Here is a 12,622-nt window from a genome sequence, read left to right as displayed (position 1 = left end):
AAAAAACCCTTAGGATCAAAGAGGAATGTAATTTTGGTCATTTCTTGTGTAAAATACTGTTAACTGCATAGTGGCGGTACCTACCTTTGCTCTGCATGCTTATGTAGAGGCACTGGTGAATTTAGCTGCTTCCTTTGAGATTAAACAGCTCAGTGTTATTCACTTCCCATTGTGGGTGAAAATCCATGTTGATAGGCTTGAATATTTATAATGGTGCTTCGCCTCTTGAGGGAATGCCACCTAAGGCTTTACGTCCTTACTAGAAATGTATACAGTTGGGGAAAGCACTCTAGCTGTGAGCATGTGCATGAGGAGGAACATAAAATATCCTCTAGCGGCATCCACTGAGGTGGCCTGGGCAGTACGCTGAGACTCCAACAGCAAACAAACCTGGTGCTGCAAAACACAATTACCCATTAAAAGGAACCAGGGCTTCTCAGATTCAGACCCTTATCAATTGAGCATTCTAAACTGGGGCTTCTCAAGAAATGGCAGCATTTAGCCTGGGGCAGGGTGGGCCTGAGATAGTAATTATGCTAAAAAGTAAAGATGTGCCAAGAATAGGGAGTCATGTCTAAAAGGTACAAAATCTGGATGCTGGGCAGAGAGTCTACATAAGGCCTCACAATGTGTTACATATGTTTAAATGTCTAGTAATGGAATGTTGGGAAATAACTTGAAACACAAAGACACAGAAGCAAGAATGAATGACGCTCCTACTGAGCAAACTTAGGAGAACTTGATCATCAAAAGAGATGAAGGGGATGGAGAGATAGCCCTATGCTTCTCTGGCAGAGGACCCTGGCTCAGTTCCCAGCACCCACATCAGGCAGCTCACAACCATGTCTGATGCCAGTTCTTAAAGTTCCAGTACTGTCTCGGGCTTCTGTGGGTACCTGCATGCACTTGGTGCACACAAAGACAAGCACACATACACACATGTAAACAAAACTGGAAGGAACTGGGATAAGCCCCAAGACCCAAGGCCTCAGACCTCTTCTTATTTGAATGTTTACTAATGAATGACATACATGCAAAAACTAGCAACTGCAGCGGACACTGCTGCCCACAGAGTATCCCGATAGTCCTAGCTAACCCCTCCTCATGTGCTGAATGTGATACATGTTTTGAGATTCCAGTGGGTTATTGTACAGTTGATGCCACTCCATCAGAATGCTCGCAATCCACTCACCCCAGCTTTCTGTACCTGTGTCTGTCCTTTCTTCACTCCCTCACTGCCCCAGTCAGGTTTAGGAACAAGAGCACAGGGTGCAACACCAGGAACAAAAAACAAAAAAGAAAGGCAAACACTCAGGGCTCTTGCAGAGGACCCTAGTTCAGTTCCCAGAACTCCAGGGAGCTCACAACTGCCTGTAACTCCAGTTCTGGGAGATCTGATGCCCTCTTCTGGCCCCTGTGGGAACTGCATGCACACATGCCCACACACAAATATATAGTTGTAAAACATAAGTAAATAACGGAAGCAAACTATAACCAACTTAATGAAGTAAAAACCTCTAGATACAGGAATATAAATAATAAATTTCTAAACAAGGTTACTTAGAGTACCTTGAAACAGGAGAGTTTCAAGGAAGTTTCCTCAGAAAATACACACTAATTACAAAGACGGAAAATAACTTTTTTCCCCAATTTGGTGGGAAGAAATGAAAAAGCAAACACAGACACAGATGAACACACAATTACTTGTGAGAGTCCTCAAAGATATCTAGTTTACATCTAATCACAACTATCAGACAGACTCAAACTAAAGGCCTTTCTGTAAAAACAGGAGCTAATAATCTTCAACAGTATTGCAAAAATCAAAGACTAAGGTTGAAGATATCGATCGCAAGTACCTAGAACGTTTATGTTAAAACTGAAGAGCTTTACTTATAAAGAACAGTATTGAGACAACCAGCAAAGCGAATGTATCCCACGGAGTGTGGCTAAGGCAGTTGCCGTGACCATGTGGAAGGTGCCCAGGGGCAGTGTGGCATCACGTTTGCAACTTAAATCTCAGAACGGTTCAGGGGAACAATCTTTTTCTTCTACGTCGGCAACCTTCCTGTAAGCTTGTTTCAAAACAAACCGAAAAAAATTACACTCAAACTCCTGATTACAGTGGGAAAACACTCGCAAGTCGGAGCCACGGGCTCCGTACGCGACCTTCACACAGTCCTTTCACACCTTGGTTTCCATCAAGGTTCTTCAGCCCCTTCTCCGGGCGAGGTTCCGTCGAATCCTCCCACAGCTTTGGCCCTGCCTGAATTTTTCCAGGCTCTTGTGGCGCCTTCGCCTTCGAAGCCGCAAAGCCGCAATCGTAAATTCCGGCTGGCGACGAAAACAGGCAAAAATAGCTGTGGCCGGAACCTCCCGGCGAGCCCGCCGTCCCGGGCGCGACCTGGGCCTCAGGGGCCCCATCGCTCTCTCGGCGCTGGAGTGGTCACGCCTGCCCAGGGCGCGCTCCGCGGCTCGGCGGGCGGCTGGCGGGCCTGGGCGCGGGAGGGGCCGCGCCCTCCCAATGGCCGCTCCCGCCGCGCTGTCAGCCCCGCCCGCCGGCTCGGCCCCGCAGTCGCCTGCGGTGAGGCGGGCGCCGCTGGGCCGTCGCGGAGCCGCCAACGTGGCACCGCTGGGACGCGTGTGAGCCGGGGCCCGCGACGGGGCGGGGCGGGCGGCTGGGCCGGGCGGCGCGCGACCCCGGTGGGCGCGGGGCGGAGACTGCGGACCCGGCCCGGGCACGGCGGAGGGGACGGGGTCCCGGCGGCGGCCGGGCGCGGGGCTGGGCTGCGGCGGGGCGGGGCGGGGATCCCCGGGCACAACAGGTAGGCGGGTCCCGGGCGCGGGGCGGCGGGGACGGCGGCGCGGACCGGGGAGTCGGGGCCCCGTCGCCTGCCCTCGCCCGGGACCCGCCCTGCCCGCCGAGTCGCCCGCAGCAGCGCGGCGTGGCTGTTGCCTCCTGTTGCCAGAAGTTTCCGGGTCTTCCTAGCGAGGAGGAAAGCTTCGCCCGGGCTCTGCGGCGTCCCGGAGACGTTTGTTTTTATTTTTATTTGTTTGCCTCGTTCGCCTTTCTGACCACCAGCAAGACATCATTTCAGGGGACTGTAAATCTCCAGGCACTTCGTAAAGCGACGTACGGTACTTACTAAGCATAACGGGTACCTCTGGCAAGTTAAGGCAATTTGAACTGTCTGGTCGATCGGAAGGCTTGCGGTCCATCGGGCTGTGCGTGGTTTGTATGCGAGCTAAGCGCCCTTAAGGAACATAGCGTCTAGAGGTGGCGACAGGTTTAAGTGAAAAGGTCCTATACAGTTGGGAACTTTGAAAAACAACACTGGCAGATTAACTTGTTGGGGAATGAGTCATTAGCTGGGCTTTATAGGAACGTGGCCAGAATTGCCTGGTTTTATTTCCCAAACATCTTAAAGAAGTGTGTCTAAGGATAAGGTTTGAATTTTTGTAATCCTCTATCTATCTAGCTATTTGAAGCACAACCTCAAACCTGCCTCTGGCTTGAGCGTGTTGGAATTTAAGGGGTGTGGCAACACGGGGCAGAGAATGAGATTTTGGATAAGCATCCAAACTAATTTTTACCTTGTTTTAGAACCGTTGACTTTTTTTTTTTTTTCCCTAAATAAAGCTGGGTGTAGTATTGCACACCTGTGGTTCTAGTGTTTAGGTTGTTGGGGCAGAAACATGGAGAGGTCCCAGCTAATGGGCTTATATATCAAGAGTGCCATCAGTTTGAAAGAAAGCAAAAAGCAGGCGGGCTCACGCCTCTTTTTAATCCCAGCACCAGGGAGGCAGAGGAGGCAGATCTCTAGGCCAGAGTTCTAGGCCAGGCTGGTCTACAAGGCAAGTCCAGGACAGCAAAGGCTACACAGAGAAACCCTGTCTTGAAAAAATAGAAACAAAAGTAGGAAGGCAGTGTTACTAAGGAGCAGAGAATACTGGAGGTTGGGTTTGCTGTGCCTTGGAATGCAGTTATTTTACATAGATAGCTGCAGTTTAGGAATAAACTCCTTACTTTAACCTTGGTACTCTTTATGGATCCTGGATTAGGTCACCTTTACTTGTTCCTGAGTGTTTGATGTTAGAAACAGAAAAATACGGAATTCTAAAATCATTGTGTTACGTGTAAATGTGGCAGGTAAGTGTGCACATGTGTGCCCAAGCACGCATGAACACATACAGAGGTCAGGTGCCCTCCTCACTTTTCCTTTTTTGAAACATGGTCTCTCCCTAACCTGGGGGTTAAGGTGGTGGCCTGAGAGCCCCAGCAGACTTTCTGCCCACCACAGCAAATGCTGTTAGAAGCACTTGCCTCGTCCACATGTTTGCTCTCAGGCCTCCGTTGTTGCTCAGCCGGCCTTCTTACCTGCTGAACCATCCCCTAGAATCCTACAGTACCTTTAAAGTTTCCTAATTTTATCTGAAATTAACCTCATCTGTTTAAGCCGATGAGTACAGTCTGGGAAATCAAGGTTCTTTGTCTTTGTCTTGGGCATCTCCATCCTCCTCCCTCCCTTTCAGCCAGCTTAATTTTTAAGAGAGCAGTTGCTAACCTTTGATAGCCTTTCTTATGAATAAAATAAGAGATTGACTTCTAGATATTCTAAATCAATTCTTGATAACCTGTTTAATGACATTTAGTCTTGTGTGATCATTGAAGAACTTGAGTGACTTTTTACTAAGACCATAAAAATAAAATAAAGCCAAAAATCCCTTCTGAGGGTTCTCTGGGATTCTAGATCCAGTGTAGTGCAATGAGGGTGGGGCTTTTCTGCCATCATCACCTAGTTTGTGGGTATTTTATTTCAGCAGCTTTGGTCTCTTGAAAATGAAGAAAAGGGGGGATTTTTTATGTTTCTCCAGCTGATTTTTCATTTTAATTTAGATCTGGTCTGGATTTTTTTCTATTTTTTAATTTAAGCATCAAGCTCATCTCTCCCTCTCCATACTAGGAATCAGGTCAGGGCCTTGAGCCTCATTCTCTTCTCTTAATATAACATTCATGACGTCTGTCATAAGTTAGTTTTACTCCAGACTTTTCTCTTAAACATGGCTAATGACAGTTGGATTACTAGATCGGGTAAAATACTCTTGAAGTATAAATGTAGACCTGAAATTGAAGGTATTTCTATAGTAAGAATCTAATGGGATTGCTTCTTGGCCTTTTGGCTAAGATTAAGGGTAGAACAGAATGAGATATTAAACTCTGAATAAATACTCAGAAGATTGAAATTGGATGTGTGTCCAGAATTATGTTTTTTTTTTAAGTATCGGTATAGGTACGGAATCTCCCACCTAAGTTGGAAAAGCTGTGACTTTATTGTTGTTGTTGTTGTTGTTGTTAAACTCGTTTGTTAGCATGGCTTGAACTGATTAAGATGCATCGCATTGTCTGGAAATATTTCCCCTGTAGAAATAGCAATCAGTTTGATGTTACTAGAATGGAGGTTTGATGCAGTACACAGTATAATAGACAATATATTTACTCTGTGAAATGGGTGGGCATGGCATAGCTGCCGGAAGGCAGAGAAGTGAGGAGTTATACTCCAAGGAGCTGCCATAGCTAAATGAAGAGCTTTGCAGAACCTCTGACAGGAAGTGAGAAGCAGGGTCTGCCTGGGAAGCCGTCAGGAAGTTGCAGCTCCAAGGGATCAGACATGTGCAAAGTTCTGTGCTGGTTATGTGCAAGCTTATGTGCAAGCTGTATTATAAATTACAAGTGGGACCAGTGTGGTTTCTCGGTGCCAAGATAGAACCATGGGATGAACCATGATGATGAGCTGGAATGTTGGACCACGGTGTGGTAAAGGGTGGATCTGCAAATATGAACCAGAATAAGAGCTGTAAATGAGGGAAAGGGAAAAGGAATCTAAAGCAGACTGTCTGACAGTGGAACAAGGAAGTTCTATGTAGCCGATTGTGCAAGCAGCAAATACAAGGACAGATTTTTTGAAAAATGAGTAAGATTTCCTGTCCTGGCTTGCTGTGCTTGGGGATAATGGCATCATGTGTGCCTTACAGTGCTGTTTTCTCTGCTTTTACAGATACCTTTATTGAATAGGGTTTCATTTCTTCCATCACTGCTAGCTGCCTGCTCTGGATTGTTCCTGATCTCAGGGGATTTGCTCTTTCACATTTAATGCAGTGCACTATTCCACTCTCACTAAAATTGAGCTCACTGGATTATTAATCATGTCAAAGTGGAATGAATAGACTTTGAGGGATTGATGTCAAATTTATGAGTGGTTTACACCTCTTTGTTTTTTCCTTTCTGGTACTGGACATTCAACCAAGGGCTGGACATTGTGAGTTTAGGGGAGTGTGGGGAGATGCAAACAAATACAGTTTCTTTTACCTTAAAATGTGCCTTTGGGTTCTTGAATGTCCACATGAAATCTTCCATATTAAAAAGAGATAGGAGAATTTGGGAGGTGGAATGGAGAGTGATTTTTATTTATTTTTTTTTAAGAAATAAATATCGAGGAATTAGTTCAGCCAAAGCTGAAAACCAATGTCTTTGAAAAACATGGCACTTTAACGAAAGCGTCAGAGCACTGGAGACAGCAGAGTGAAGAGAAGAGAAAGAACAGCATGTTGTTAAGTTTTATAAGATGCTTCAGCAGCTGCAGTTGTCACTGTCATTAACTGCAGCGATTAGAACCATATGAATTGGGGGCTGGAAAGATGGCTCAGTGAGCAGTGCTCTTCCAGAGGACCTGGGTTCAATCCCAGAACCCACATGGCAGCTCACAACTGTCTGCAACTCCAGCTGAGCTGATAATCTCACACTTATGTACATAAAATAAAATTAAATAAATTAAAAATAAGGGGTGTGTGCCACCACACCCAGTTGTGATTAAACATAAAGAAAGAAAGCATACGTTTCTTTAGTTAAAAGTTAAATTAGTTAAAAGGGACACAGACATTGAAACTGGACATAGATGTTGGTGAGATTTTCTATTACTATCTTATTTATGTTTCTTATGCCTTTTTCTCCCTTCTCTACCCCAATCCTTCCAACATCCAACACCAGGTGGGAGAGAAAGGTTAGTGAGAAGGGCCATAGTTCTCTTTGGGTACCTCCTGCTGGTTTATAAGGTCTTTGGGTTCCTTGGGCCAAGTCTAATCTTCGTTTTAGGATATCTCCAGTGTCTTCTCAAACTACATCAACAGTAACCAGGAACAGGGGAGAGCAGCACATGGATGTTACTTTCTTCTATGTAAACAGTGTTTTAGCTTTGAGCAGATTTTCTCTCCATCTCCTATCTCAAGTTCTTTCCATCCTTTCCTTCTTTGCTGGTGATGAAACCCAGGGTCGTATGCCTTATGCCATTACTGATGCTTTGTAAGTGCTTTTACTATTGTAAAACCCAACCTATAGACAGATGTATTAATCCGTTATCTTTGTCTATAATAATAATACTTAAGAGCTGTATTCGATGCCACAGGTCTGTGAGCCCAGCTGCTTTGGTGAGCTGAAGAGCATGAGCTGGTTAGTTGTTGTCAACTGGACAGAAACTAGACTCTCCTGAATAGGGACCCTCGACTGAAGAATTGTCTCAAATACAGTTGATGTAGGTGAGCCCGTGCAGGGTGGGCAGTGGGCCTAGGCTGTATAAGAAGGGTAGCTGAGCAGGCCAGTAAACAGTGTTCCTCCGTGGTCAGCGTCAGTTCTCAACTTCTAGGTTCCTTACTTGAGCTCTTACCCTGGCTTGCCTTGATGATGGTCAGTGATGGAAAAAATAAACCCTTTTGGTCAGAGTTTTTGTTTTTTTCTGAGACAGGGTTTCTCTGTGTAGCCCTAGCTGTCCTGCACTCACTCTGTAGACCAGGCTGGCCTCCAACTCAGAGATCCACCTGCCTCTGCCTCCCGAGTGCTGGGATTATAGGTGTTGATTATCACTGCCCAGCATTGCTCAGTGCTTTTTCATAGCAACAGAAAGTAAACTAGGACAGACTTTGGTACCAGTTTGGTGGGATGTTGCTTGAGGGTCCTGATCTTGTGGGCTTTTATACCTTAGACTGTTTTGAGGAGGATTTGGGAGCTTTAGGTTGGAAAAGCCATTGAGTGTTCAGTTTAATGAACCGTTAGGGGAGCTTAGGCGATAAGAATGCTGGGAGGAATGCAGACAGTGGAGGCTTCTGAAATTTCAGAGGGAAGTTTGAGAAAGTCTAAAGACTATAAAGGCCATTTGTGTGATATATTTGAATCAAGACTGTGGAAATGACACCTGTGATTTACTGCGATAGTAGATACTGGTTAGCTGGCTAAGAAGTGAGCTGTCATCAACAAGAGAGCAGTATTTTTGCGGTGACATCGCCTGGGAAATATGGAATATCTCCTTCAGATCAGTGCATAGAGGCTGTGGTTCAGAGGAGTTCAAGGCTGCGTCTCAAACTGGCAGCTCAACTCAGCGATGTGTGAGTGTCTCCTGTGTGGCACTGATTTTGAAAATGCAGGATTGGAGGGATTATGGAGAAAAGCTGAGATTAGGCAGGTGTAGCAGATCAGAGTCCTTAAGAGAGGCTAGGAGGCCTCTGGTGAAAGTGTAGACTCCTTTGCAGACCCCAGCATGTTAGGGATGCCAGGACCATGGGGTGACCACTGAGGACATCAGCTGGTATGAAGTGCAGCTGGCCTAAGCCTAGGAGGCCAGTTGTGTGTGTTGCAGGTGGCAGAGCTGAAGAAATGGCACTGCCCAAACCCAGAAGATTCGGGTGCTGCACATTGAGCTAAAGAATGTGATTTACATTCTGAGTGTTTTTTCATTGATTTTGAGTGTAGCTGTCCTTGTTTTTTCCTCTTGGAGTAAGAAGTGTGTGACTTATTTTTAGTTATACAGGATTCCTCATAGGAGAAACAAGGTGATAAGAGGTCAATTGTAATTATGCAGGAATAGCAGGAAGCTGGACTTCCTGTTTTATTTATGAACAGGTTCTGCCTGTGTGTCCCTGGTTGTCCTAGAATTCATTATTTAGACCAGACTGACCTCAAACTCAGAGATCTTCCTGCCTCTGCCTCCCAAGTGCTTGGCCTAAAGATGTGCACCATGATGCCCAGCCTTTTTTTTTTTTTTTTTTCCTTCCTGCCCTGGGGCTTTGATATTAGTTACTTTTCTGTTGCTGTGATAAACCACCATGACCAAAGGCAACTTAGAGAAGGAAGAACTTCAGTAAGATTCCATCATGGCAGAGAGAGAAGCATGCTGTAGGTGGGAGGCACAGTGGCGGGAACAGGAAGCTGAGTTCACGTCTCAGCTGCTGGCATGAGGCAGGGAGACCAAAGCAGGAGCGGCACAAACGTGTAGCCTCTGAAGGCCATCCTGTGCTGGACTTCCTCCAGCAAGGCTGCACTCCCTGCTCCTTCCTCACAGTGCCACCAACCATGGACTAAGTGTTGAACTGCCTGAGGCCATGCAGGGGCAGCTTGTTGAGACCACCACAGATAGGGCTGGCGAGATGACTTGGCTGTTAGAGTGCTCAGCAGCGCAGCTGTTGGTGCAGAAGACTGGCTCCAGTTCCCGGTGCCCACATGGTGGCTTCACCCATTTTCTCAGTTACTCTCCATCTTCTCTGCAAGAAACACTGACAGACCAATTCAGTAAATGGATCTTGTGTCTGCGGTTCTCTCTCTTGTAATCTTTTCTTTCATTTTTCCAAACAGTTTTAAGAATCCAAAACAACTAAAAAGATTATATGTGTATCTGGAAGAGCTATCTAACTTTCCACCTCAGTTTGCTCATTTGAAAGAGAATGCAATAAAAGCAGCTCCTCCAAGGACCGGGATGCTTGCTGGCTTACAACATGTGTTGTTCTGACAGAGCAGAAATGTACATTTCTGTACAGAAAACAGAAATGTACATTTAAACATTGCTGAATTCAGTTCTCAGCACCCATGAAGCTTAAAATAGAACAAACACAAGGGGTTGCTTAGATGGATTGGTGATGCAGACTGCAGACTGCTCTTGCAGAGGACCCAAGTTTGGTTCCTAGCACCCCCATCCATCAGCTTACAGCCACCTATAACTCCAGCTCCAGGGATTTCAACATCTCTGGCCCCACAGGCACTTGCATTCATGTGTACATACACATACAGACCGATACATAGATCAACAGGCAGACAGAAAGATCTTTGAAAAAATAGCTACATCAGTTTTGAGATTTATTCAAGAAAATAAATGTTAGACACACGTATTGCACAGCTGCCATTGTAAGTGATCAGGAAATATTAGCAGCCATTAAATTGCCACTGGAATTAGGGTTGGAGTAGCAGTTTTACAAAATATTTTTTTTTTCAAGTAAGTGCTAACTGTACTTTGAGAATAGCTCTCAGCCAGGTGTGGTGCTGCATAGCTACCCCAGCTACTCAAGAGGCCAAAGTAGGAGACTACAAGTTTAAGGTTAGCCTCGATAGCATAGCAAGGTTTCATCAAAAACAAAGCAAAAAACAGAAATGTATACTTAAACATTGCTGTATGTGTTCACTTTCTGTAGATAAATCTACATAATCTCAACAGCATATGAGTGGGAGAGGAAAACTGGGAAAGTGAAGTTCCTTCATGTATGTAGAGTATGGTTGTATTAAAATTCAAAGGAGGTAACTGTATCCGTAGCCATTATCCTAAAGCCAGACTTCAGGTCACAGCCTCTGTCTGCAAAGTGTGTTTGCTTTCACACTGGAGTGCAGGTGTGTAGACCTCAGGTGGAGAGATGAGGGTGCCAGAACTGGCTGCTGCTTTTAAGAGTGCTCATGTGAGCGGGGCATGGGAGCCATTGGTGGTAACTCTGTGCCCTACTTATGGGCTCCAGCTTGTTTGCTGAATTATTTATTATCACATTGTATTAGCTATTTTGCTTCTTGATAGATCATTTTACACCACAATATTGCTGCTGTCTAAGGAAAAAAAAATGTCTTTTCAGCAGTACTGTTGACCTCCTGAAAAGGTAATTTGATTCGTAAATTGTCATTTGCCTTGGTGATCTTTGCACTAAGGTTATTTTTCCCTCAAGAATCTTGATATTATGAACAAAAGTATTATATGCTTAGTTTTCTTTGAAGAAAGTTTCACTAGCGTTTCCAAATTCTGTCATTAATTGTGAATATTTTAGCCAGTTCATTTTGATAATTTTTTTCCTCGTGTGTATAGTGTGTATGAATATAAGCATGTTTGGGGCTGTGGTGACGTGTGAGGGGGCTGTCCAGGCAAATGCCTGAACATGTCTGCAGAGGCTGGAAGTTGACCTTTTTTATTCTTCCTCAATGCTTTCTACCTTTTTCACTGAGGCATGAATAGTTGAACGTACATAGTTGAGGTGTACATAGTTGAACCCAGAGCTCCTCCTATGCTTAGTCTGGCTTGCTCCAAGGATCCTCTTCTCCCTCCCAAATGCTGGATGACAGGAAGGTGGCCAAGCCCTCCAACCACTTCCAAGGAGGGTTTCTAGGACCTAATTCTGATCACCACACTTGTGTGGCAGGTGTACCAGCCACGGAGCCATTTCACCAGCCCCACTTTGGTAATTTAAGAAAGGAAAGAGTTTTTTAAATAAGCCAGAATTCAAGGGATTTCTGTAAAAAAATGAATTCTTAGCAGTATTGTTTATATTGATCTTTTGGTTTGTTTGTTTGTTTCTTATAGCCCAGGGTGTCTGCAGTTCAGCTGTGTGTCTACAGATAGGTAATCCTTAACTGCTGCCTCTTCTTCCCAAGAAGTGGGGTCACTAGTCACACCACCATGCCTGGGTGTTTGTATTGTTCTTTGCCCCTTAAAAAGGATACTAAGAGAATAAACTAAGTTGAGTTTGGTTTGGTGTTTGCTTGTTTGTTTGTTTGTTTGTTTTTGAGTGACTCTAGGTACCATGTCATAGGCATCTTGGCAGCACCGATTGGGAAGAGGTTAAAGTACCCAGATAGCTAAAGCACAGATGTAAGAAGACAGTTACAGCTGGACACAGGTGGTTTTTGGGTCAGGGATATAGCCTGGAATCTAGACATGGGTCCAAAGCAGCTGACACAAGTATGGGATAAAGATAAAGTATGGGAATTCAGAGTCTTTTGATACCTAGTGATTATGTCATACTAGAGTCACTCAGAAAGAAAAAAAGAAATAAAAGCCTTCTGACGTCTCATGCCTGATTTTCTATTAAGTTTCTGTTTGCTTTTCTATTAGAATAGTTAGTTTTGCTTAGGGAACCATAGGCATGTATATATATTTTTTAATTGCCTGTAGCAGTGAGTCCACAGCTTATGAAGTGTTTGTTTGTTGTGATACATGAGAGAACTCATCTTCTAAGTGTGTTACCTCATGTGCTTCGGGTTCGCCGTGATACCTGCTGTTTCTGTAAGCTGCTGTTTCTGTAAGCTGCTGTGATTTTATTTCCTAAAAGGCTTCTTGCTGTGTTCACAGGCAGGCTCCTGGGCTCAAACGATCCTGCTTTGTCAGATGCTCCAGTTGATGGACTAGATGTTTATGTCATCAGAGTAGAGTACTAGCATTTTTAATACAGTTAACTTTATTTGATGTGTATGTGTGTGTGTGTAGAAGTCAGGAGACAGCTTGTAGGAATCAGTGCTCTCCTTCTACCACGTGCATCCTGGGAATTGAACTTACGC

The 12,622-nt window shown here is 44.8% G+C and overlaps 2 protein-coding genes across 9 annotated transcripts in view; one reads left to right on the top strand and one right to left on the bottom strand.

Annotated features, from left to right (window-relative positions):
- Positions 1 to 1,279: 1,279 nt before the first annotated feature.
- LOC132655339 (basic proline-rich protein-like) lies at positions 1,280 to 3,216 on the bottom strand. Its single transcript, XM_060388329.1, has 3 exons — positions 3,160 to 3,216; positions 2,188 to 2,982; positions 1,280 to 2,072 (listed from the first exon to the last, which is right to left on the bottom strand). Exons 1-2 carry the CDS (start codon positions 3,214 to 3,216, stop codon positions 2,209 to 2,211), a joined length of 831 nt encoding a protein of 276 aa, XP_060244312.1. The 3' UTR covers positions 1,280 to 2,072; positions 2,188 to 2,208.
- Heatr5a (HEAT repeat containing 5A) overlaps positions 2,510 to 12,622 on the top strand; it is a 105,037-nt gene continuing 94,924 nt past the window's right edge. For 4 of the 8 annotated variants that reach the window (XM_060387479.1, XM_060387477.1, XM_060387481.1 and 1 more), the window contains exon 1: positions 2,510 to 2,640. The gene's annotated coding sequence lies outside the window, so the exon portion shown is untranslated. Of the gene's footprint in view, positions 2,641 to 2,819; positions 3,136 to 7,568; positions 7,588 to 12,622 lie in introns of those variants that run through there. The other 4 variants (XM_060387475.1, XM_060387474.1, XM_060387473.1 and 1 more) reach the window with 4 other exon arrangements.

The sequence above is a fragment of the Meriones unguiculatus genome, chromosome 7, assembly GCF_030254825.1.
Source record: "Meriones unguiculatus strain TT.TT164.6M chromosome 7, Bangor_MerUng_6.1, whole genome shotgun sequence".
NCBI lineage: Eukaryota > Metazoa > Chordata > Mammalia > Rodentia > Muridae > Meriones > Meriones unguiculatus.
This window is presented reverse-complemented; position numbering and strand designations above follow the sequence as displayed.

Bases quoted from the DNA above. Each gene is read 5' to 3' on its own strand.
- LOC132655339 (XM_060388329.1), bottom strand. From the start codon at position 3,216: ATGGACCGCAAGCCTTCCGATCGACCAGACAGTTCAAATTGCCTTAAC. The intron at 2,983-3,159 runs GTACCCGTTATG...CCTCCTCGCTAG, and splicing joins ATTGCCTTAACTTGCCAGAG to GAAGACCCGGAAACTTCTGG.